General features: G+C 38.0%; 2 protein-coding genes across 2 annotated transcripts; both read left to right on the forward strand.

Moving 5' to 3' along the window:
• The first annotated feature begins 2,326 nt into the window (after window positions 1-2,326).
• On the forward strand, window positions 2,327-23,126 carry LOC146582777 (adhesion G protein-coupled receptor G1-like). The gene is made up of 14 exons (XM_085289309.1): window positions 2,327-2,379; window positions 5,232-5,350; window positions 9,969-10,044; window positions 10,203-10,344; window positions 11,050-11,169; window positions 11,864-11,989; window positions 12,112-12,157; window positions 14,595-14,689; window positions 17,195-17,313; window positions 17,538-17,806; window positions 17,894-17,981; window positions 18,271-18,400; window positions 18,559-18,715; window positions 21,779-23,126. The coding sequence occupies exons 1-14, from the start codon at window positions 2,372-2,374 to the stop codon at window positions 21,871-21,873; spliced, it is 1,590 nt and encodes a 529-aa protein (XP_085145435.1). The 5' UTR covers window positions 2,327-2,371; the 3' UTR covers window positions 21,874-23,126.
• Window positions 23,127-23,677: 551 nt separating this feature from the next.
• LOC146582778 (zinc finger BED domain-containing protein 5-like) lies at window positions 23,678-24,619 on the forward strand. The gene has a single exon (XM_085279635.1). The coding sequence runs from the start codon at window positions 23,678-23,680 to the stop codon at window positions 24,617-24,619; it is 942 nt and encodes a 313-aa protein (XP_085135761.1).
• The last annotated feature ends 2,590 nt before the right edge of the window (window positions 24,620-27,209 follow it).

Genomic DNA, 27,209 nt, shown 5'->3' on the forward strand with positions numbered 1-27,209 from the left:
GGGGATAATATTGTTTCCAATGCATTTCAGTTTAAGGGAAAGAACTTTCTATTATACATGGTGCTTGAGTTTTTTATGAGAGAGAAAACAAATATGCTCAAATGACAAGTTTTCACAATTTATTATTAACCGGTTCAAATTAGTTTGACATGGCACCATGGAGTATGTCAAATGTTCCCCACTGTGTGCCCTTCCTTCTATTTCAGGCATCTTGTATTTAGTTCATTCATATGTCTGTGTTTTCTCTAGTTAGTTATCTCACTTTCTGTGTTATTTTAGAGTTTGTGTTCCTTGTTTGTCGTCTTGATTCTTCTTCCCTCGTCAAAGTAGATGCTTCTGTTCCTCCCTTCTCAGTGTTTTTTTTTTTTTTTTGCTCCTCCCTAGTCTTGCGTCTCTCTTCAGCTTCATGCTTAGCTAGTGTGTGTTTTTAAATTCTAGATTTTTAGACTTCACTTTCCTTTTGTACTCACTCAAAAATTGACTCACTTTAGGTTTAACGCACTCTGTCTCCACATGCTTGTATTTTGGTCCTTCACAACCTACAATCTGCACATCCTGCAGATTCTGACACACGGATGAATTACTACTTTCATTTTCAAATGTGCGTACTCATTGCATCTCCTGTATAAAGTCTAAACAGTTGTTTTTCTCGCTCTTTCTTGTTCCATGCAGGTTTCTTCATCTTCCTGTGGTTTATGATGTCACTGAAAAAGGCTAAAACCGCAGTTACTAAGACAAGCAATGAAACACGAAGCACCAACACCTAGCTTACACACAACTATGTGCTTCTGACATATTTTTTGTCCTTGTCTCAGTTCAATATCTCAATATAGGGTGGAGAGCCACCCTATCCCTAACATCACAACAACCCGCTACAAGTCCTCGTTCACTGCATCCATGAATCTTGTCTGTGGTCTTCCTCTTTTCCTCTTACCTGGCAGCTTCATATTCAGCCTCTTTTTTCCAACATATCCACTACCTCTCCTCTGCACATGTCAAAACCATCTCAACCTTGCCTTTCTAACTTTGTCTCCAAACTGGTTAACCTAAGTTGTACCTCTGATCTACTTCTTTGTTATACTTGAAGTCAGTCCACCCTGGTCACTCCCAAAAAAATCTCCCTGTCTACTTCTGGCTACTGTCTTTTTTTCAGAGCTGCTGCATCCAAACCATACATCACAGCAGGTCTCACGACCATCTTGTAACCTTCCCTTTCACCCTTTTCACTCTTGCTGCTGTCCTTATTTCACAAATCACCTGTGACACTCTCCACCCACTTCAGCCTGCCTTCGCACTCCTCTTCAATTTTCTTGTGTGTTGTTTGTTGCTTTGGATGATTGACCAAGTTATTCAAACTCATCTAGTTTTGCTATGTCTGCTCCTTACAGCTTTACTGTAACTGTGTGGGCACATCCACTTGAGATACATGTGGGATAAGTCTGGGTTTGTGTGGCCCACACAGCTTCAGAGTTCATCTGGACCGACCCACTTTGGGCCTGCACAGCCTTTTTTGATGGAACATATTATTAAATAGGAAAAGGTCACCTAACTGTGACCAGCTTGTTACTGCATCTGCTTTTAATGAGTCTTAAATGCAAAATATTTCAATGAAATTACCAGGAAACTATTTATTTTTCCTTGTCCCTAGTCATCCTATTTTTACTCTAAATAGATGAAATGACACAAACACACAGTAATTAAAGGCATGCAGAGTAGACACACTTCAGATGTGTCCACTAGCCTTTAGCACGAAGCTTTAATTTAGGGTTATGACAATGTCAGGTTTCATCACTATGACTTTGTTGTTCATGCTTTGCAGTGCAAATCAAGGTTTTTATTCAAAATGCAAAACTTTAACATGAAGAGATTAGATACAGCTAGTTTCTCAAAGACTTTAACTTTGAATTTCATTCTTGTAACAACGGGAGGAAAATTCCAATATACATAAATTGTTCAGCTTAATCTCTTTTTGAAATCAGAATTTGGATCAGTTTTATTACCAATTTTATACACAAATAAGGTATTTGTCACAATTTCATGGTACTTCATGGTACTTTCTGTTCAATTTGACCTGCTTTAAGGGAAGAAGTAGCTTGAAAAGAATGTGTTTTAGTGCTGAAAATGTGAACAGTGTTCAGTATTATATTTTAATAACGTCATCCTGTATTTGCTGCATGCTCAGTAGTGACAAGGAAGGGAAGACGTGTATTTTTAGCTTTCTAGCACGTTGATACTTCCGCTTTCTTACTTAGAATGTCATTTACATTTGTTTCATCAACTTCCTTTACACCTCTTCCTATTCAGCTCTTTTCCCCCCCTGCTGTCACTTCTGCTGTGTTCTCTGTCCTAATGAACTGATTTCCACAGCAACATGCAAAGGTAGGCTACGCTTTGGTTCACTTTAAAGTACATTACACTTTTTGTGTTGATGCTAATAACAAGGAATAAAAAAATATACATTTTATTTCAATGTATTTATTAGGATTATTGGTAGTATTACTAATAGTAGAAGTAGGAGGAGAAGAAGTTGTATAAGTTTTATTTCTTAATCTGTGTTTTTTTTAAAAAAAAGTTGGTGCAGTCTCTAAAACTGGACATCTTTATATAGAAAACATCTTGTGGAGTAGCACTTTGACTGATGAGTCTTCAGGGTGATGGTGTGAGAGCTTTGGTGGCTGTCTCAATTTCTCTACATTGACTAAAGGTCTTACTTTGTCAAATAGACCACAATGATAATTTAGCTTTAAATATCTTTGTAGTATTTGAATTTCAAATTGTTTAACAGTATAACATTAAATCGATTAGTGTGCTACAGTACAATGAAAGATGCTATGACATGGAACCCATACCATCTCACATGTGTCCAGTTAGAGGAATTTGAACATCTGAACCTGTTACTCATTTACCAATCAGTTTGCTGAATGGTTATAAACAGTGTTGATACTGATAACATGTAATAAGTTCTGGTCTGTTACATTACCACTGCATTCATTACTCATGCTGCATTCCAATCTGCAGTAATAGGTGGTTTCCCCCTGTCTTTTGAATATAAGATGTGGGAACATTCCTTGAATTATTACACCTACTTTTAGTGGAAATGCAAAAGTATTACTAATATTTAAGAATGAAAACAATAAAGAATTAAGAATAAACATGTAGTTAAGGGTATGGGATGGCCATACATCAAAGGAACATTGACTTTCAGTTTGAAACAGGAGCGAGGGCAGTTTCCAAAGGTTTGATGACCCCTCCATCCACCGAGACCTCCTCTTGTGGCTCAGTTATATGGTTATATGGCTCAGTACCAACTTAAATCCCTTTATCCAATCATACATTCTGTGAGACAGTAAAACATAACACTTTTTCATTCCCCGTACTGTACAATCAAATTACCGTTTTTAATCAATTAGAAACCTTAAATGCAGTGGGAATGATTTTCTGTCTACCTTCATCATAATGGCAACAAAATAAAAAAAGACAAATAACATAATGCTTGAATAGCTTTGTAAAATAATGCTAATCTAAATTCAATTTTCAATTCAATTCAATTCAATTTTATTTATATAGCGCCAAATCACAACAAAAGTCGCCTCAAGGCGCTTCATAGATACAGAGAAAAACCCAACAATCATATGACCCCCTATGAGCAAGCACTTTGGCGACAGTGGGAAGGAAAAACTCCCTTTTAACAGGAAGAAACCTCCGACAGAACCAGGCTCAGGGAGGGGCGGCCATCTGCTGCGACCGGTTGGGGTGAGAGAAGGAAGACAGGATAAAAGACATGCTGTGGAAGAGAGACAGAGGTTAATAACAGATATGATTCAATGCAGAGAGGTCTATTAATACATAGTGAGTGAGAAAGGTGACTGGAAAGGAAAAACTCAATGCATCATGGGAATCCCCCGGCAGCCTAAGTCTATTGCAGCATAACTAAGGGAGGATTCAGGGTCACCTGGTCCAGCCCTAACTATATGCTTTAGCAAAAAGGAAAGTTTTAAGCCTAATCTTGAAAGTAGAGATAGTGTCTGTCTCCCGAATCCAAACTGGAAGCTGGTTCCACAGAAGAGGGGCCTGAAAACTGAAGGCTCTCCCTCCCATTCTACTTTTAAATACTCTAGGAACAACAAGTAGGCCTGCAGAGCGAGAGCGAAGTGCTCTAATAGGGTGATATGGTACTACAAGGTCATTAAGATAAGATGGGGCCTGATTATTTAAGACCTTGTATGTGAGGAGCAGGATTTTGAATTCAATCCTGGATTTAACAGGAAGCCAATGAAGGGAAGCCAAAACAGGAGAAATATGCTCTCTCTTTCTAGTCCCTGTCAGGACTCTTGCTGCAGCATTTTGGATTAGTTGAAGGCTTTTCAGCGAGTTTTTTGGACATCCTGATAATAATGAGTTACAGTAGTCCAGCCTGGAAGTAATAAATGCATGAACTAGTTTTTCAGCGTCACTCTGAGACAGGATATTTCTAATTTTAGAGATGTTGCGCAAATGGAAGAAAGCAGTCTTACATATTTGTTTAATATGTGCGTTGAAGGACATGTCCTGGTCAAAAATGACTCCAAGGTTCCTCACAGTGTTACTGGAGGCCAAGGTAATGCCATCCAGAGTAAGAATCTGGTTAGATACCATATTTCTAAGATTTTCAGGGCCGAGTACAATAACCTCAGTTTTATCTGAATTAAGAAGCAGAAAGTTAGCGGCCATCCAGGTCTTTATGTCTTTAAGACATTCCTGCAGTCTAACTAATTAGTGTGTGCTATCTGGCTTCATGGACAGATAGAGCTGGGTGTCATCGGCATAACAGTGAAAATGTATGCTATGTCTTCTAATGATGCTGCCTAAGGGAAGCATGTATAATGTAAACAGAATTGGTCCTAGCACTGAACCCTGTGGAACTCCATAATTAACCTCAGTGTGTGAAGAGGACTCTCCATTTACATGCACAAATTGGAGTCTATTAGATAGATATGATACAAACCACTGCAGTGCAGTACCTGTAATACCTACAGCATGTTCTAATCGCTCTAATAGGATATTATGGTCAACAGTATCGAACGCTGCACTGAGGTCTAGCAGGACAAGCACAGAGATGAGTCCACTGTCAGAGGCCATAAGAAGATCATTTGTAAATGAATCAACTAATTTAAATCTGAAAGGAACTTTGACAACATTTGACGGAAAAGCATAGATTTTTTTTTTCATTCTAAATGTGAGTCTCTTCACAGGAAGAAGAGCTGGATATTCTGGTGGCTGATGTCTTTTGTGTCTTATGAAATGCTTTATGAGAATTGGGTGTCAGGACAGGGTTCCTGTGAGACTATGTGCAATATAACATCTAACATAGGTAAGTTGTTAACTGCTGTAATAAAATAATTACTTAAATCTGGGGACAGCAGACAATTTAGATTCTAACCCAAGAAACAAGGGGTGTGAGTTATTTACTTTTCCTTTTGCCTTTTATGAGTTTATATAAACTCGGCTTGTTTTCTGTCAGTCTTTTAGCTACATGTGTTTATTTCTCTCCTACTCCTCCTCCTCCTCTTCTATTCTACCACAGCCCTAAAATGTCAGACATAAAATGTTATGTCCCTTTAAATCACTTTACTACACTTTAGAAGAAAGGATTCAATCCTCATTTAAATGTTCTTTAAATTTCTTTAAGTTTAAATTTCTTCAAGTGTTTTAGTTTAATAAATAAACTAAAACACTTTCAAATCACATGAGCCAATATTTTATTTAGAACAGAACAGAAATAACACAATAGATGTTTAAAGTGAGACATTTTTCAATTTTAAGCACAAAATTAGTTCATTTTAAATTTGATGCTTGCTACAGGACATGTTTACAATAGTGTAGCATCTGCTCTTCTTTTCAAAACATTTTGAAGACGTCTGGGCATCAAGGTTTAGAGTTTCTAGGGTTTTGGTGTGGGAATTTGTTTGATGTAGTTTTCATTTAATGATGCACCTCTATAGGTGAAAGATTTGGAAAGCAAGCATAGCAATTCAGCACCCAGACTCTTCTCCGATGAAGCAATGCTGTTGTAATAGTGGCAGTATGTGGTTTTGCAATTTCCTGCTGAAATACAAAAGGCCTTCCCTGAAACAGATGTACTCTGGAAGGGATCATATGTTGCTCTAAAACCTTTATGCATTTTATTTTATAAATCGTTTTATGAGGATTTTGTTTATATACAGAAAAAAGAACATATTGCAGATGACAGTTCCAGTGTCACTGGTGATGCCCTCCACTCCCGCCACCCAACAAGTGGCTCCAAAGCTAACCCGAATAGAAGGTGGTCCAAAACCTTTCAACATTCACTGTTTCTTCCAAAACACGCAAGTTGCCCATACTGAATGCATTTATTCCAACATATATCATCAAAGATGCTGACTTTTGAATTGAAAGCTGATAACACGCTGGAATGAAGATATTTTTGTATATTACTGTAATTACTCGTGTGTGCAAAGTAGTTTTTTTTTTGAAGATTTTTTTGAATGAAGATTCAAATAGTGCGTATGATGCATTCTTATCAACTGTAATTTCACTATATGAAAAACATTGTCCTTTAATGAAAATCACTAGAAAGCATCACAGATCAAATAAGCCATGGATCACAAAGGGGATAGAAGATGCATGTAAAAAGAAAAATAATCTATATAAGAGATTCATAAAACAGAGGACAAAAGATGCTGAAATAAAGTACAAGTTATATAAAAATAGATTAGTAAATATTATAAGAACAAGTAAGAAAGAATATTACCACAAATTATTGGAGCAAAGTAGAAGTAACACACAAGAAACATGGAGGATATTAAACAGTCTAATCAAAAAGGGCTCAAAAAATAAGAATTATCCAGATTATTTTAAAAAAGATAAAGATATTGTGCTTGATAAAACTAAAGACATTGCAAATGAATTTAATGATTTCTTTGTAAATGTTGGCTTTAATTTAGCAAAATAAATTCCAGAGTCAAGAAATAATAACGACCTAAATAAACATATTACTCAGAATGTGTCCTCCATGTTTATTGGTGCTGTAACTCATAGAGAAATAATTAACATTGTGAAGACATTTAAAAATAAAAAGTCCACTGACTGTTTTGGTATTGACATGATATTAGTTAAAAGTATTATAGAATATATAGTGCAACCTTTCGCATACATTTGTAATCTGTCCTTTCAAACTGGTGTGTTTCCCTCACAAATGAAAATAGCAAAAGTTATTCCAATCCATAAAAACGGAGAGAGATGTCAGTTTACCAATTATAGGCCAATATCACTACTCCCACAGTTCTCAAAAATCTTAGAGAAGTTATTTGTTAATAGACTTGATAAATATATTGAGAAGCATAATCTCCTAAGTGATAAACAATATGGCTTTAGAGTGAAAAGGTCCACTTCGATGGCAGTGATGGAACTTGTTGAAGGGATATCTAATGCAATAGATAATAAGGAATATACTGTTGCTGTTTTTATAGACTTAAAAAAGGCGTTTGATACAATTGATCATTCTATATTAATGAATAAACTAGAGAGATATGGCATAAGAGGGATAGCATACAAGTGGATGAAAAGTTACCTGGATGACAGATATCAATATGTCGAATTCAATAATGTAAAATCTAAGCAGTTGAAGGTAACTTGTGGTGTTCCTCAGGGCTCTGTGCTGGGCCCTAAATTATTTAAATTATATATAAATGACATATGTAGTGTTTCCAAACTGTTAAAATGTGTATTGTTTGCTGATGACACCACTCTGTACTGCTCAGGTAAAAACTTAGAACAGCTTCTGACTACAGCGGAAAAGGAGTTAAATATATTAAAAAACTGGTTTGATGTAAATAAGTTATCATTAAATATAAAGAAAACAAAATTGATTATTTTTGGCACTAGACAAATGAAAAATGTATCTAAAATAAGGGTTAATGGAATTGAAATTGAAAGAGTGTACGAAAACAAATTTCTTGGAGTGATAATTGATGATAAGCTGAGTTGGAAGTCTCATATAAACCACGTGAAAACAAAAATGTCAAAAACCATTGCTATTCTCTATAAAACAAAGCATGTCCTGAACAAAAAAACATTATACACACTTTATTGTACTCTGTTGCTTCCATATATGACTTACTGTCTGGAGATATGGGGTAATGCATATAAAACGAACACTCTTCGTATTTTCAAGTTACAAAAAAGAGCTATAAGAATTATAAACCAATCAAACTATATAGAACCAACTAACATTTTGTTTATTAATCTGAATACCCTGAAATTTTATGATTTAGTTGAATATAAAATGGCACAGATAATGTATAAAGCACAAAATAACTTGCTTTGCCCCAGTACTCAGAAGCTGTTCAAAGTCAGAGAGAGTCAATATGACTTAAGGGGAACAGATTTCTTTAAAAAAAACAAGATAAGGACAAATATAAAGCAGAGATGTGTTTCTGTTAGAGGAGTTAACCTGTGGAATAGTTATGACAGTGATTTAAAAAGGTGTAGTTCATTTTCCTTGCTTAAAAACATGTTTAAAAATAGAGTATTAGAAAAATATATAAATCAAGAATGAAAAGAGCAAAAAGGAGAAAAAAAATAACCTCTTGATTCTTTTGCTTTGATGTAGTTACTTATCTAAGGTGGAAAGTTTTTTTTTCTTTGTTTTTTTTTTTTTTTGTTGGTTTGTTTGTTTGGTTTTTGCTTTGTTTTATTATTTTCTTCAAGCCCTGTGTACAGGAGCTGCATACAAAAATATATTTTGTGAAAAGGGTTGGCGTAATAAGCAAATGCTTCAGCCAATACCTTTTGATTAGCCTTGTCTCATGCTTTCTTTCTTTATGGTAGATTTTTGTTCTTTTTTCACTGTTTTTTTTTTCACTGTTTTCACTGAGATTTGAATTTGAATGCTAATCAATAAAAAAATAAATAAAAAAAAAAATAAAAAAATGTCTCCCACTCTTTAGCCTGCAGGATGAGACGTCTGTGATTACCAACTATGTCAAATCTGGACTCGTCTGGCCATAGAAAACGTTTCCATTTTGAAACAGTACATTTCACAGATATGACGCCGCCTCTCGATCATGTTCAAACATGGCTTCCTTTTTGCATGACAGAGCTTTAGTTAGTATCTGCAGATATCATATCAGATTGTGCTCATCGACAGTGGTTTCCTGGGCCCCTTAGTAATGTCAGTGACACAATCATGCCGATGAATGATGCAGTGTTGTCTGAGGGCCCGAAGACCATGGGCATTTAATAAAAATTTTCAGCCTTGTCCTTTATGCACAGAGACTGTAGCACCTTCAGTGTAAATGGTTACAGACGCATCTCCAGTTTCTCTGAATCTTTTGATGATGTCATGCATTGCAGATGATGATGTTGAGGAACATTTGAAGTATTCCACAATCTTTTAAGGTACTCTTTCACAGACTGAAGAGCCGCTGCCCATCTTTTCTTCTGAGAGACTCTGGCTCTCTGTAAGACATCCGTTTTATAGCTTATCGTGTTACTTGCTAGATGTTCTCCCAGCTGAAACGTTTTGATCTTTCTTGCTATTTCAGCCATTGTTTGTGACCTGTATCAAGCATCAAGTTTGAAATGTAAAATTTCTCAGTTCAGACATCTATTATTTATGTTTTGTTGTAAATAAAATATTAGCTTGTGTGATTTGAAAGTCTTTTGGTTCTCATCTTTGTCAAAATTTAACGAACATCCCTACTTTTCTGGAATTCATGTTTTATATACTATAACTGGTTTTGAACAGCCATTTTTCTTACATGGTGATATTGCATTTAAAAATGAACCTTTCAACTCTGCTTCTCACATCTCCATTCCCCTATAAATGTCTTCATAACGAAATATGAAATTGTATAATGTTTTAAGATTAAACTTTCATACATTCTGGGGACATGTGGGTGGTTTAATTGTACAAGGGTAAAATGTGTGTTCTTACATTTTCTCTACAGGTCGTAATCATACAGAGTGTTGTATGGATTATACAGACAAGGTTTTGAGAACTGGAAACCGCACTGACGCTATGACGTAAACATTTTAATTATTACACAAAATTTTCAGTATTTAAAACAAGATTTCAAATTTGTGTGTTTTTTTGTGTTTATTAATTATTTTGAAAAAAATTACATTAATTAAAGGATGTAAATCATTAATATTGTTAATATTTTCCTATCCTCCTCCCCAAGAGCCATTAGGACTCTAGAAAGTGTTCTAGAGAGAACAGAGGTGAATGTGAGCATGCAAGTGTGTGTCAAAACTTTTGTGGCGCTTCTGCACAAACCCAATGATACCTTTGGAGGCCTTAAAATTTATGCTGATGACACACAGGTAAAAAAAAAAGAACATCACATGATCCTATTGAACAATGGTTTGTAGTCAGACTCAAAGTGTAGCCAGAAATACCTACCAACTACTGAGCTGATATTTGGATCCAATTTTGAGGTTGGGTCAGATATTGGTTAGGACCTGCTTTTTTAAGGTCTGATACATTGTAATAAGTCTAATGTTCTGTTCAAGGTAATTATGGGGAACTTAATTACATCGAACAGGTAATTAACTCTTTGTAAAAAAGGAAATAATGGAAATAAACGTCAAACTAGGAAAGCTTTTATTAAATTTATGACAACGTCTTGGCATTACCTTGAGTGTTTTACTCCATTTCTATTTGTCAGCTCAAATCTGTGTGCAAGGAAGTGAAGAAAAATTCAGCCCACTTTTCTTTACACATTGTTTATTTCACTGAAGTCTGTGGGCATTAGTTTATGTGCAGATTAAGGTCTGGATAGTTATCAACATTATATTTTTATATTATAATTATTATATTTCTTATAAAATATTATATTTTACATTTTATTATACTTTTTGTGAAAAAGTTGGGAAAGTGAACTTTTAAATTCAGTTCACTTTCCAAACAGCAACACCATGACATCAATGTATTTTATTTACAATGTCAGTAGCAAGGGTTGCATTATGTTACTGCTATTCACATGCAGTTTTTTTCTTTCTGTTCTTGGCATGTTGATGCTGATACAGGTAACACCAGATGTGCCTCTTCTCAACAGTAAAGTCCTTGTCCAGCTGCCAAGAGAACTGGATGCTGGACCGAATAACAAGATTGTGTTCTGCATGTTTAAATGGCCTAAAATGAACGAGGTCATAAACTACATTTTCTTATATAACAATATGTAGGAAAAGGATTTGGTGAGCTATAGAACAATAGGATTTTTGCCAATTTTGTATTTACACATTAAATTTAAACTACCGCTCATGGAGCTCGAGGTTTTGCTTGTTTTAGTCTAATAACATTTGGATTTCAGGTTATATTTTTTCTTATTTTTACCACTTGTTAGGAAATATGTATTTCTAGCTAATTTAGTAATTCTTTAGTGTTTTTGGTGATTTCTAGTCTTTAGGTTTTGTTACTGTGCCTCCTTTGTTTCCCTTGTGTGTGTCTAGTCATCCTTGTCTCTATTTTTGTGTATTTCCTGGTTTACTTTGACAGTCCTGTGTCCCGGGTTAGAGTATTCTGTTTTGCTTCCTCCCCGTCTTGTTTGTCAGATTAGGTTCAACTGTGTCTCCCTTCTGTTATGTATTCCCTTGTTAGCCTCTGTATTTATTGTGTGTTGATCTTTTATTGATAAATAAAATGTAAATTAGTACGCATATTTTTGAAGGAAGCTGGGTACACAAGGAAAGAAAAATCACATTTTTAACTAAATGTAAATTACTTGAATATCAAACGGTGCATCTAGATCATTGAGTAGTGTGTTTTTTCCCCCCGAAACTAATATTAAAACTGTCTTTGCAAAATTGTTAAACCAGCTGACAAATCTGCATTTTATTGTAGAGCATTTTTGAAAGCCCACATGAAGTATATGATCAAAGACTGGTTGGTCTGAGTGTGCAGAACAAGGAGATATCAGGACTGCAGGAGCGCATCAACATCACGATGGAGTTTACCAAGAAAATCGACGTAACTATGCTTTTTTTGATCATTTATTTCATTTCTACCTCTTGTTACTTTATTGCATAATTAATTGATACATATAATATGCTGTACATTTTGTACAAACATGAAATATGTTTGTGTCATAGGAAACTCAAAAACCCTCGTGTCATTTCCTTAATTATTCAACATGCAGTAAGTAACAAGCATCACATCTGTCATGAACAGTAATGTACACTGCTCAAAAAATAAGTAAAGGAACACTTTTTAATCAGAGTACAGCATCAAGTCAGTTAAACCTATGGGCTATAGGTGTGGTCAGCTAAGTAGCAGAGGGGGTAGATAATTTGGCGTTAATAAAATTAATACCAGGTGTACTAGATGGATAATAATGAGACAAACTCCCAAAAAAGAATGGTTTTACAGTTGGTGGACACCGATATCTTTCCATCTTCATCTATTCTGTTTTTTCACTAGTTTTGCATTTGACTGGGATCATTCTCATTACTGTTAACATGAGGACATACATGAACCCTACAAAGGTTGCAGAGGCAGTCAAACTCCTTCAAGATGGCGCATCAAGACATGTCATTGCCAGAAAATCTGCTATGTCTCCCATCACACTTTGCAAGAGCATAGAAGAGATTCTAGGAGGCAGGAGGTTACTTTAAGAGAGCTGGACAAGACTGTTAAAGGTCCTTAATCCATAAGTACCACATGTGCCCTTTGTGTAAGGAAGAACAGGAAGAGCACAGATAGAGGCCTACAAAACGACTTCCAGCAGACCCGACATCCTCAAGTAGGCTCATTGATGCCTTTGTCCAAATCTGGGAGGAGATCGCCAGGGACACCATCCAGTCTCATTAGGAGCATGCCCCAGCTTTGTCAGGCAAGCACAGAAGCATGTGGGGGACATATGAACTACCAGTGATGGGAATAACGGCGTTACAAGTAACGGCGTTACTAACGGCGTTACTTTTTTCAGTAACGAGTAATCAAACTAATTACTATTCCTATCGTTACAATGCTGTTACAGTTACTAACAAGAAAATGCGGTCCGTTACTATTTTTCAACAAACAGACGGTTGAAGCTGTGTTCAGCTTACCACATCTTGTATCAGTTGCATGGAAGTAGCTGACTACATAAGTAATCTGGACGCTACAGCTTTAAGCAGCTGCGCGCGCTCCCGCGGACGGTGATCACGATCACTGTCTAGCACAACACCTGGAGCTAAGGGGGCAAAACAATCGCATGAGTGCTGCTGTTTGACTGAGGAAGAGTAAAGTAGCTGTGGTAAGCCAATCACATGACCACTTAAAGACAAAGCAACAAGGTGATTCATACCAGTTTATAAATTGCGTTGATAGGCCACATAAAACCAGAGTCATGATAAACAACAGATACGCGGTGTTTTTCCTCAATAGTTTCGCAGCGAGACCTCTGAGCAACCCCCCCCCCCCCCCCCCAAACACCCCCCCCCCCCCCCCAAAAAAAAAAAAAAAAAAAAACAGGATAAGTTTTAGGAGTGACAGTGAGAGAGAGAGTAAGACAGCAGAAAAAGAGGGAGAGAGAGTTTTGAGATGTGAGAGAATTGTGACGTTTAGCGTCTTTGGAGTGTGTAGTTAATATGTTGTCTTGTGTAGTTAGTGTGTAGTGATGTGGATAGTTTTGTGTTGTGTGTCAGAACAATGAGGCGACTGCTGTCTCCAAATAGAAAAAGGAGTGATACACCTGCTGCTGTCAGGCCTGCAGGTATCAGGCTGTGATGTTCTCCTTTATAGTGGACATAAATTGTGTTTTTGGAGTGGAACAAATAACTTGTGTGGCATCTTATTGAATGCAGAACAGCTGGTTGTTCTGTAATTGAAATGGTTATTTAAAAAAAATCAAGGTAAAAGGTAAATTGATGAATTTGTTGTTTGCAAAACTTTTGCATAGGATTTTAAAATTGATCATTTATATTTGCATTTAAAGTTCTGAAATATGATTCATTAAACATGTTTGTGGTTGTTAAAATATAACTTTTTCTACTCTGATTTTACATTTTTTGTCTGATTTTAGATCAATTGTGTTAATACAGTATGTCTAAATGAAAAGATAACTGTAAATTCAGACACGTGAGGTTGTGCTTAAAAGGATGATACCAAACAAGGCAAAGTAAATAGTTTTTAAAGGTGAAATGTGGAGGGAAAATCAAAAGTAGTTTGAGTAGTTAAAAATGTTAACTAACTAACAGTTACTAACTTTTTTGGAGAAGTAACTAGTAACTATAATTAATTACTTTTTCAAAGTAACTTCCCCAACACTGCGAACTACTGAGTACCATTTTGAATTGGTATTCAACCCACTGTAGGTTTATATTTCCCTTTCTATCAAAAAATGTGGGATCTGTTCATTCTTAACACATTACCCAGTTGATATCATTATAGATAACCAGCGTGATTCTTTTCCCCCTCAAAATCTGATGTGTTTTTAAAGTGTTCCTTTAATCTTTTTCTGAGCAGCAAGACACCTATTTCTTTCATAAGTTGGACTCATTGGGGTTTGTGTTTTCACTCAGGGCCCCGACACTGAGTTGATGTTCAGAAATTTAATCTTTTGCATAATGGATCTGTTTGTTTTGTTTACCAGATTTTAGTGAGGATGGCTGCCTCACACACTGGACACGTGGTCAGACTAACATCACCTGTTCCTGTAACCACCTCACATACTTTGGCGTCCTCATAGTAAGATTGGACTCATTCATTATATAAAGAGGGATTCAGTGAACTGCAAAACAAAGTATAAATACAACATCTTGTAAAGAATTTGAGAGCTCTCTTGTCCTTCTGTCTGTCCATCTCTTCTCACCTATGTCACCAAACATTTATCTGAACTGCTTCAAACTTTGCAGCTGAATTTCTTGGGTCTCAAGTTAATGTGTTACTGAGTTGATGTTCATCAGATGAGTGGTTCTCATATAAGTCTGTTAAAAAAAAAGAAGAAGCCATTCTCCGTCAATTGGTTTTCCCCATGTATTTCTGGCACAGCATGCTTGGGAGGGGCACATTAACATATAGACATGTTTGTTTGGCTAGCTTCACAAGGACATGCCAGACCATTAATCAATCTACCTTAATTTTACCTCAAACCTTCAAACAGGCTTGTCAAGTGATGTGGGGCAAAAGACAGCAAGCTTAAAAAAAACCCCAGCAAAATTTAGTCATAGTGGTGACTGAAAGACGCACAGCTTCTCAGAAAGATAAGTGTTTTAGATTTCTTCTTTAGATCTTCGGTTTCCTCAGTTTCCTTTATCAGAAATGGTGATGAAGTATTAATAAACCCATAAACTTGCACAGCTACACACACATACAAACACCCACCCACACACACACCCACACACACAACAATTCAGGAAATCCGCATGTGATATAAATTTATAAATTAAAGTGACTAAAACATGGGTAACTGTGCGCTCATTGTATTAGTACAACTAATGAAAGAAAAAGCCAAAAGCATCTTTTATATGTTAGCAAATCTCTTTATCCGGTGTGTGAAAGTAAACAATGTAGTTTGCTCTCTGCATGCAAAGAAAAGAAACATTTTGCCATGTTACTGCACATGTATGTAATAAATGTGCAGTTTATATAACCTACACATTCATTGAATGTAAAAATTATGCATGAAAATACAGTAACAAATATGATTTGTTATAAATGTAGATACGTTAGTTGTGCATTTCCTTCTTTTCTTCTTTTCAGTTTGGTTTCATTCTTGATGGTGCCACCAGATGACACCAAACTGAAATGATTTCTTGTACAGAATGTGTTCTCCCTTCACCTGCTCTGCTCAACTTGTTTTCAATCAAATTACTATCCTGCCCTGGTCAGAGCATGGCAATGTTACATGCAACTGCTAAGGGCACAGTCTGGCTTGCGGCATAGCCCATCATTGCACCTTTATTCCTCTGACCGCACTTGAAAACACTGCAGCCAAAACTATCCACACTCACACAGAGAAAGTGTTTGCACTGTAATCACACACACAGGAAGTGTGCAGTGCTGTCTGTTATTGCATGCCGTTCCTGTATTGCTGCTATGTTGTATTGCTTTTCATGTTAATTGTTTGTGTGTGTTGCTCGTGCTTGCTTACCTATCGTTTGCCTCCGTTTGCCTCTGTTGTTATGATTGTATGTAGCATATTTATTTAATGCTTTATTTTATTTTTCAGATGTATTCAGCTGTTCTTTTAACTTTCTTTTTAGCCCTGCCCCCATTGTCTTCAAGGGACTTGTACCATTAGGAATAACAAGCATACTTATTAACTTAATGGGTTAAAGTTAAAGTTACAGTGTAAAAATAATAAGTAAGAAAGTATTTGCTTCTGGAATGTGACTAATTGTTATAATTAGGGTTGCACCGATACCCATACCGGTATCGGGTATCGGCCTCGATACCCCATTTTCTAAAGTACTCGTACTCGTTAAAAGTCCCCCGATATTGGGGACCGATACCACGGTCTGAGACCTGTCTATGTTTGAGCGGCATGTAAGGGGTTAATCACAGGCGCCGAGTAAATACCGAGTAAATACCTCTCAGCCCCATGTAGGAGTGTGGAAAGTGAAAGTCTTTGTAGCTCAGTGTCACACATTATAGATGAAAACAGAAACAGTCTGACTGAGATAATGCAGAAAAGCTACTTTTCTTAAAAAAAAAACTGCCACTCACTTATTCTCTCCATTAAGTGAGTTATCTTAGACATGATGTTAATACCTACCTCAGTTGCACTGACTGCCACAGTTCTATGTTGGTGGATGTTGTTAGTTTATTCAAATATTGTGCACTAAATAGCAAAGATGTTTATTAATGCCCCTTGTGTTGTCCAAAGCGGCAGAGTTTAAAATAAACTGAAAACAATACTTGAGTTGCACTGTCACTGTTTAATTTTTTTTTCATAATTATTTATTCTGTAATATGCTGCATACAACATGCTTTTCATTTTAAATAAATGCTCTTAATTCCAAACCAGTCCCTTGTTTGTTTGTTTTTGTTTGTTTTGGTTTTTTTTGTTAAATTATAGGACTAAAGCTGTTACCTGTAAATTTAAATCATGTTTTTATTAAGTACTCTGTATCGGTATCGGCGAGTACTGAAATGCAAGTACTCGTACTCGTTTCCAAAAAGTGGTATCGGTGCATCCCTAGTTATAATACAAATAGTGAAAGATGATATAATCACGTGTTTTCTCCACAGATACCTGATCCTTCCATCACAAAGAAAGACCAAGAGATTTTAACACACATTACTGTGATCGGCTGTAGTATTTCCCTTTTTGCTTTGGTCATAGCCATTTTGCTCTTTATTACAAACAGGTAATAAATTCATTTTTCATATTCTTCCCATCTTCATCAGTTCTTCCACTCGTTTTTAGTACCTCCTGTAATCTCATTTGCTTCAGTTCCTGTCCTCTTTTTCTGAATCATCTCTTACAGCAAATGCTCTCTTTATTCTGTACTTATCACTTCATCTTTTCTTTCTTCTCTTTTTACGGCCTACTATTTCTCCAGTTGTGATACAGTATGTTTCTGTTTGACAGAAAACTCAGACAAGATGTCTCTATGAAGGTCCACATCAACCTTGTAATTGCTCTGATGCTCCTCAACCTGCACTTCCTGCCCAGTCAGGCAGCGGCAGCAGGGTCTTCCTCTGGACTTTGCTTATACATGGCTCTTTTACTTCATTATTCCCTGCTGGCCACTTTCAGCTGGATGGCCTTGGAAGGTTTCCACTTATATCTTCTCCTGGTCAAAGTCTTCAACATCTATGTCAAGAAATACCTGCTCAAACTCAGCGTGGTGGGATGGGGTGAGTGGAATAATTTTAATCAGGAACCTGTCATTATCAATCTGGAAATGGTATGGTGAATAATCTTTTTTTTTTTTTTGGCTCCAGGCGTCCCTGCAGTGATTGTGTCAGTGGTGGTGATCATAGACAGAAAGTTTTATGGTCAGGTTGCTCTGGAAACATCTAACTCTACAATGTAAGATTTGCTAGCATGTAAATTCAGGAATAGTAGTTTACATTTACTTATTTACTTATTAATTGTTTTACACATGGGTTTTTGTATACATGCATGTTTATTTTTTTAAGGGAGAATCAGAAAGCTTCATTTCACCAAGCATCTAACTTGCTAAAATTGAAACATTATTTCCTTTGTAGCCCTGGGGATGCTTTTACTACATAGATCTGCATTAATGTGTCTTTTACAGAGCACATTGTTAATTTTTCAGTTTGTGAGGTTAAAACATGATCTGCTCTTTTTTTAATAGATGCTATATAACCAATTCCTACGTGAAAATATGGACTACAGTGGTACTGTTCAGCTTGGTGTTCCTTTTTAATGTAATCATGTTTGGGGTGACAATCAGACGTGTTTTGATTCTCCACCACACCAGAGAGGTAATTCTGTAGTCTTAAAAGAAATATTTAATCCATCAGTGTATCCATTTGAAACCCAAAACCAGCAATGAATGAAGTATTTTTTTTTATGACAATTCAAGGTCTCAAACTTAAGATTGTGTGTAACCTGGTATGTCATTTTATATTTGGCAAATCAGTTTGGGCAGAATAACCTTGAGAAAGCAAAGAAAGACATTTGCTCCCTGGCTGGAGTCATGACTCTCCTCGGCATTACCTGGGGCCTGGTCTTTTTCTCATTTGGCCTCCTGACCACTCCTGTCCTCTACCTCTTCTGCATCTTGAACTCACTGCAAGGTCTGTAAACACACACAATCATAGCGGCAGAGTTGACAATGTGGATTGCGCCCACAGAAAAACTGTGATTAAAGTTTCTAGAAACTAGACATATTGCCATTTTCACAGTTTATTAATTCAACAAACAGGGTTCTCAGTCATATGTGCTAAATCTCGCTTTGTGGAAGTGCATGTTGGAGGATAGAGTTCTGGCCCAGACTGTGGAGATATGGGACTGCCACTGGTTGCAGAATCTCATCTCAATATCTCTGTTCCTTGACATGGATGAAACTGATGACAAGGCTTGCTTTTCTAGTAAGGGAGCTGCTGCCTCACAACATCACACTGATTCCACCAAACGCTGTCACCCATGGTGCAGCAATCAGCACATCATTCTCTGTGTTTGCTCCACACTTTCACTCCATGCCTTAGGCAGATTCAGGACACATTGCTGAACATAACATTCCTCTACATGATTACCGCCCAGTAGCACTCACCCCCCATCATCACTAAGTGCTTAGAGCGACTGGTCCTAGCACACTTCAAATCCTGTCTCCCCCCCACCCTGGACCCCCACCAATTCGCATACCGCCGGAACAGGAGCACAGAGGATGCAGTCTCCATCACAATGCACTCTGTCCTCTCACACCTGGACAACAACAACACCTACGCCAGAATGCTGTTTATAGACTTCAGTTCAGCATTCAATACAATCCACCCCTCACAACTCATCAGGAAACTGACAGACCTGGGCATCAGTTCCCTCATCTGCAAATGGTTACTGGACTTCCTGACCAACCGCCCCCAACATGTCCGGCTGGATAACCGCTGCTCATCTACCATCACAATGAACACCAGTGTACCACAAGGCTGTGTGATGAGCCCTTTCCTCTACTCCCTCTTCACCCACGACTGCAGACCTGCTGATGGTTCCAACACCATCATTAAGTTTGCAGATGACACCACGGTGATTGGCCTCATCAGTGACAACGATGAGGCCGCCTACAGGGAGGAGGTGGATCGTCTGGCTGAGTGGTGCGACAGAAACAACCTGCTGCTTAACACCGAGAAGACCAAGGAGCTCATCGTGGACTACAGGAGGAATGCTGACCCACATCCACCCATCCACATTAAGGGGACGGCTGTGGAGCGTGTGAGCAGCTTCAAGTTCCTGGGAGTCCACATCTCCGAGGATCTCACCTGGACGACCAACTGCTCCAAGCTGGTCAAGAAGGCTCACCAGCGCCTCTTCTTCTTGAGGACTCTGAGGAAGAACCACCTGTCCTCAGACATCCTGGTGAACTTCTATCGCTGCACCATCGAGAGCATCCTGACCAACTGTATAACAGTCTGGTACGGGAACTGCTCTGCCTCAGACCGGAAGGCGTTGCAGAGGGTCGTGAAAACTGCCCAGCGCATCGCCGGAGCACCACTTCCTGCCATAAAAGACATCTACAGGAAGCGGTGTCTGAAAAGGGCTGGGAAAATCATCAAAGACCCCAGTCACCCATCACATGGACTCTTCACCCTCCTGCCCTCTGGGAGGCGCCACAGGAGCCTCCGGACTAAGACCACCAGGTACCGGAACAGCTTCTTCCCCACAGCTGTCAGACTCCTGAACTCTGCCTCCTGACATCTGACCCACGTTAAACTCATGGACTGAACATACACACACCCACAATGGAGAACTGTACCCTCAAACACAATAATAACATGGAGTGAACCACCACTCACAACCACTAGCACTTTATATAGCCTCTGTAGAAACTATCTACACCCTCACTTATCTTAACTGCACTACTGTATAGCTCTGTGTAAATAATCATTCTGTACATTCGATAATCTTTAATCCTACAACTGTTTACAACTTGCATAGTTCCCATTTCTGTATAGCTGTATATCCCAGATTCTGTAAAGTTATTTATTTCATATTCTGTATAGTTTTTCATATTTATATCCTGTTCATAGCCTGTACATAGCTTGTACTCACTACAGCCTGTACATACTTATAGTTATAGAATATTCACAACATACTTCATACCGTGTACATTATAACATACCATAATAGACCCATTTCTGTAATATACTCACATATCTATATTATTGCTAATATATATTGTAATATATCTATATCACTAAAGCACTTCTGGATGGATGCAAACTGCATTTCGTTGCCCTGTACCTGTGCATGTGCAATGACAATAAAGTTGAATTCTATTCTATTCTATTCTATTCTATTCCAGTGCAGATGTTGCTGACACCAGCTTAAACAGGCTGGACTGTGAAGTTCAGTCATGTTAAGCCCTGTGAGTCTGGGATAGGCGGCTTTCAGCCTATTCAGGATTGTCTGAGGACAGAGTTGTCAGCCATATTGTCCTGCAAACTTTGCCTTGAAAGTCTGTCTGCAGTTCCCAAGTGCTGACAGAATGAGGACACAGTCTTTTTGTGGTGTCGTCTTCTTTGGACGCCCACTTTGTTGGTATTGACAAGTTTTTTTATGGGTGGACACACATACTCAACTCTGCTGCTTAATACACAAATGCATTTTCCTTATAGATACCATTTAAGGGGAAGTAATAGTATAAGACTTGTGAAGTTTAGGGCGCACATAGCTCAGTAGGTAGAGTGGCCGCCCCCATGATCGGAAGGGCGGGGGTTCGAATCCACTGAGGTATGCTTGCTCAGAGGTATGCATTTGACCCATACCTCTGGGCAAGGTATGGGTCAAATGGAGAGAGAGTGCTTTCCCCATGGGAATCAATAAAATCCACATTATTGTTAAATGTCTGCCGTGTAATAATAGACTGTAAATGTGATGTTACTTTCCATTATAGGGGAGACATGAACTCTCTCTTCTGCCTAATGAGGACCAATGAACTATTTAAGATTTTTGTTAAAAATCTGTTTATGTTGACTAAAAGATAGGTAAGATTTTGTGTTGGATATGGATACACAGTGACTTGACAGAGATTTGACACAGATGCATTATTAGAGCCAATTTCATGAACTCATCCTTTTCCCATCTAAACCTGAACATCTCTCTCTCTCTCTCTCTCTCTCTCTCTCTCTCCTTTGTGACTGCAGGTTTCTTCATCTTCCTTTGGTTTGTGATGTCACTGAGAAAGGCTAAAACCTCGGCTACTAAGATGAGCAGTGAAACACGCAGCACTAATAGCTAGTAGCAACACCTCCATAAGAGTCTGTGTGTGTTGGTATAATTCATATTGTGATACAGTGTCAACATGATCATTTCTTTTTTAAATCATGATGTTTATTTATAGAACAGCACAGCAGAAAAGGCAGCTGAGCAAGTGTGAACATTAATGTTATGTTTGAAGTTTTATTGATGAAATACATGGAGTAAAACATTTGTGGTAAGGAATTAATCTCTCGTAAGAGCAACTTAGAGGATGGTTTTCCTATGCATTGTAAGCTTTTCCATATTTGAGCAGTTTTCTGCCTAAAGTCAGTCATTTACATACATGCATTTATAGAATGTTTTATAATTATCTCAGTTATAATTTCTTATTATTTTAATGTATATTAAACAGCAAATTTGTATCTGAACATATATTCTTGCATACCTTGAGTGCCAGTATTAAAAGCATAATCATGTTACTGCATGCTTGTTTAGCCCTTGACAGGAAAACAATTATGGTTTACCGAGTTTATGACTAAAACTGTAGATATCAATCCACGTTAAACCAATCAGATCTGAAAAGTTCCAACTTGACTCCTTAAGAATCAACTGATATTTATTAATTTGTAGAATACAATTCTAACGTAATGCAATATGGTCAGAAAGATTTTTACGTTCATCAACTGATAAAATTTAGAGTTAAAGCCATCTAATGCCAAAATCTTGTTTTATTGTCAGTGGCTGGGTCTGTGACCCAGCATTCTCAGTTTATGTTTTTAATTTCTTTTGTTATATTTTGAGATAATGTTGAGTTCTAGGGTTATTATTAGTTTGCCTTGAGTTTTAGTCTAGGTTATGTTTCACCTAGTTCTTCTTTGTTAGTCAGTCATGTATTTCTTGTCTGCGTGTTTCATATCGTCAAACCTGTGTTATCATGTCTACGTCTCTCCATGTTTGGTTTTTTATTTTGACAGTCTTGTGTTTCCATGTTCAATGTATATGCTTATTTTTACTTTTGTCCTGTGGTGTCATTATGTTCATTCCAGTCAGCTGCTTCCCCATATGTGTATTTCCACCTCCTCTGATCACCTCCTGTGTGTATTTAGTCTGTTTTTTAATTCAGTCTTTGTCATGTCGTCTGTGTTCCTTCCTCCCATGTGACGTCAGGTTAAAGATTTCATGATTCTGTTCATGTCACTTTTTTAATAGTTAGTTTTCTCAGTCTAGGTTTCAGTTTAGCTTTTCCCTCGCTTTGCCTTTTTTTGTATTTCATGTTTAATCAGCCATAATAAACGGCGCTCCTTTTGTCTAAACTCAGGTCCGTCTCCTTCCATGTCTGCACTTGAGTCCCCCTTCTCACTTCCTCTTCTCACTTTGTCCAAAAGACAAAACTCCTAAACACAAACTTAACAATGTAGTGTATGCTGTACAGCAGGGGTGCTCAATACGTCGATCGCGATCGACCAGTCGATCGCAAAGGTAGTATTGGTAGATCGCATGGCATTAAAAAAAAATAGATGCCAGCCTATCATCCATCCCGTCCCTTGATTGATACAGGGAAGCCAGTCAGATGACATCGGATTTTTTCTGACGCTTAGGTCGCTGCGCATGCGCAAACAGCGGCGCGAAGTGTAGTAAAACTGACAAGCTAGCCAGCGAGTTAACTCCAATTTTTAGCTCTCGGTTTTTTCTCTTAAACCTAAGAAAAAGTTAAAAATGAGTGAGGGAGCTGGACCAAGTAAGAAGACAAAAACGTATCACTTTCATACGGAATGGGAGGAGGACTTTTTTTCACAATGTCATTTTCGAAGTGCGTTTGCCTCATCTGCCAGGCTGCCATCGCAATGCCAAAGAAGGGAAATGTGGAGCGCCATTTTCGAACTGTTCACGGAAAATACGACACTACATTCCCGCCGAAAAGCGAGCTAAGAAAGAAAAAGGTGAAGGAACTAAAATCCCAGTTGTCCGGACAGCAGTCATTTTTCACACAACAAACTTCAAAAGCAAAAGCCGCCACCGAAGCATCGTTCCGGGTGAGTCACATCATCGTTAAAAACAAGAAGTCTTTTCAAGATGGAGAGATGGTAAAAGAGGCATTCGTTGAAGCAGCTGACTCATTGTTCCGAGACTTTAAAAATAAGGCAGAAATAACATCTTCGATCAAAGCTCTCCAGCTGTCAAGAAGTACAGTTACACGGCGCTGTGAAGCCATGGCGGAGGATTTAACCCAGCAACTTTGGAAGGACATCGGAGATTGCCAGTGTTTCTCACTGCAGTTGGACGAATCTACGGACGTGAGTGACACAGCCCAGGTGTGCATTTTCATTCGTATGGTGTTTACTGATATCACTGCAAAAGAAGAGCTATTAACAGTCCTGCCCATGAAAGAACAGACGCGAGGAGAGGACATATTTCAGTCGTTCAAAAACTTTATCGAGAAAACCCAGCTCCCAGTGTACAAATTGGTGTCTATTACCACAGATGGAGCACCCGCAATGGTTGGCCGCGTGAATGGATTTATTGCCAAGTGCAGGCAGGACGATGCTTTCCCGGACTTCCTAAATTACCATTGCATAATCCACCAACAAGCGTTATGCGCTAAAATGCTCAACATGAAGGAGATCATGAATGTTGCAACGAAGATCGCCTGTTCTATTCGCGCCAGAGCTCTTCAAAGACGGTTATTTCGTGCACATCTGGAGAAGGCTGACTGCGACCACTCTGAGTTGTTGCTACACACTGACGTGAGGTGGCTTAGTCGAGGGAAATTCCTGCAAAGATTTTGAGAGCTCTGTCCGGAGATTAAGGAGTTTTTCCGTGTAGCTGGACAAGCAGAATACATGCAACTTAATGACGGTCAGTGGCTGTTAGACTTGGCATTTTTAACCGATCTGACAAACATGTTGAATGACCTTAATCTACAGCTGCAAGGAAAAGACAAAACAGTGATCAACATGATCAGCTCAGTTAATGCTTTCAAACGAAAGATGCAACATCTCTCTTTAAAGCTGCAGCGCCATGATTTGATTAACTTTCAAAACCTGGCGTCAGAGCTGGAGATGCAAGGGATGGCCTGTTTGCAACTTGACAGTGCACGCTACACAGAGCAGATTGACAATTGTCTGTCAGAGTTTGACAAACGCTTTCAAGACTTTTCTTTGCTCGAGCCAGTCGCTACCTTCATGTGCTATCCTTTTCGGGAACATGCTGATGTCGATTCACTCGCATCAAAAATTGCAAAACTATTTCACCTGAACTCTTCTGGAGTGGAAGATGAGATTTTGACACTACAAGCCGACATTGAGCTGAAGTCCAGAGATCATGGACAGTTCTGGAACTTACTCACAGAAGTAAAGTACCCCAACATGAGGAAATGTGCTGCCTCTTTGACTGCATTATTCAGCTCCACTTATTTATGTGAGTCTTCATTTTCCCACATGAACATCATTAAGTCCAAATACCGTTCCACCATGACTGATGAACATTTGGAAGTGTGTTTGAGGCTGGCCGTCAGCAGCTACTGTCATCCCTGGCTGATTCAATTCAGTGCAAGTCATCAGAGTAAACTCAGGTAATGACAAAAAATTTACATTGTTAATTGTGTTGTGAAATATTGGATATTGCGGTTATGCATGTATATACATTGTAGATATAAAGAATCCTCAATATATTTATAAATAAGTATATGTTTTGGATTTTTGTAGTGGGTAGATCATTTTGACTTGGTCATTTTATAAGTAGCTCACATGCGGAAAAAGTGTGAGCACCCCTGCTGTACAGTGTAGCGAGGAATGCCCAGGCCTCTACATTAGAGAGACCAAACAGCATAAATGTTTAACTATATACAAGTGTACACTCATACAATACACACATAAAACAATTTAAACCAAAACAACTGCAAGCACCCTATGGTTAAGACCTGATAAATGATAGTATAAGCTAAATGCTCAGCTTATATTATATCTGTGTGACAAATACCTTAACAGCGGCCTCCCATGGACGAACATGACAGAGCCTGCCTGAAACTAGGAGGAAAAACTGAAACGGGAGTGGCATTCAGGGAGGGAAACGTGGGTGTACGGGGCGCGGGAGCCAACCCTGATGCGCGGCCTGTGAAATGCTACCCAAGGGTACTCTGGGACACCCGGGGTCCGGAGCTGCCCCGACGGGGAGCACGAGGGTTAATACCTTACTCTTGCCTTAATCTATAAAAATGAGAACAAGGCTTCAATGTTCATGTTGTGCATTTTCCATTGTTATACCCCTCCGACTTGTCTTCCCCATGTGATGTTTGTGTAATGTATGTATGGTTGGAAGGGTAAGATGGCGCTGGCACGGCTGGCTGCCTTAACCCAATTTCCCTCGGGATGAATAAAGTATTATCAATTAATCAATCAATAGAACACAATGAGATAGTTCAATCACTGAGAGGAACATTTACTATATTCATGCAATTAATTGTTTTTAAAAAATTGTGTTAATTTTTGTATTGATGTATTTTTCTTAACTTCATCTGTAAAGGTGTTCCACTTAGGGCTGGGGATCAATTTTGATTCCTATAATCGATTTGATTCCAATTCACAAGGTCCCGATTAAATTCAATTCACTTTTGAATCAGACAGTCAGAAATATTATAATTCTAATCATTTATCAGTACATGTTCATATTTTTATATCTATGTATAAAAACAAAGCTGACACTTTGATTCAAAGTAACTGAGGATAAAACACAGAAAAACATGAAGGAGACCTCGCCTGGCTTTTTATAGATGCCAGTCAGGCTTGAAAAACACCATTTTCAAGCCTGACTGGCATCGTGTTCAGTAGCATGGATTGAATCCATCGCCATCTAAGTATATTTGGTAAGGACAACAATTTAAGGATGATAATATCAATCAATCAATCAGTCTTTATTTATAAAGCACTTTTCATACAAAAAATGTAGCACAAAGTGCTTTACATAGTTAAAAGCAGCCCACCCCACCCTCCAACTCACTCCCCACACTCTCATTAACATAAATGATAAATGATGTGAATACACACATATCCCCCCTCCCCCCCACACACACACAATAAATCAAATATATAGTACAAACAAGAAAAACTTAAATTGCATTGTTGTTCAGTGTAATTCTGTGACTTCAACCTTTAGCTAATGTATAATGTTTGACATTTTATATAAATGTGACTATAAAATATAGTCAATAATATTAAAAAGGTGCTGTTACTGAGTGAAACTTCCAAAGATTTCAGGTCTGGATTTAGCCCCAGTGCTATGCTGGACATAAGCAACTGTGTTAGTGTGACGCCCTGCATATTTAAAGGATTGGAATAAACTTCTGTTCTTACTGAATCTGTAACATTGCCTTGATCTGCC

The sequence above is a fragment of the Mchenga conophoros genome, linkage group LG1 (genome assembly GCF_057382185.1).
Source record: "Mchenga conophoros isolate Kocher_MC1m ecotype Shallow Benthic linkage group LG1, M_conophoros_male_GT1.1, whole genome shotgun sequence".
Taxonomy (NCBI): Eukaryota; Metazoa; Chordata; class Actinopteri; order Cichliformes; family Cichlidae; genus Mchenga; species Mchenga conophoros.

Bases quoted from the DNA above. Each gene is read 5' to 3' on its own strand.
- LOC146582777 (XM_085289309.1), top strand. The intron at 10,345-11,049 runs GTAAAAAAAAAA...ATGCTGATACAG, and splicing joins TTTATGCTGATGACACACAG to GTAACACCAGATGTGCCTCT. The intron at 18,401-18,558 runs GTAATTCTGTAG...TTGGCAAATCAG, and splicing joins TTCTCCACCACACCAGAGAG to TTTGGGCAGAATAACCTTGA.
- LOC146582778 (XM_085279635.1), top strand. From the start codon at position 23,678: ATGCCAAAGAAGGGAAATGTGGAGCGCCATTTTCGAACTGTTCACGGA.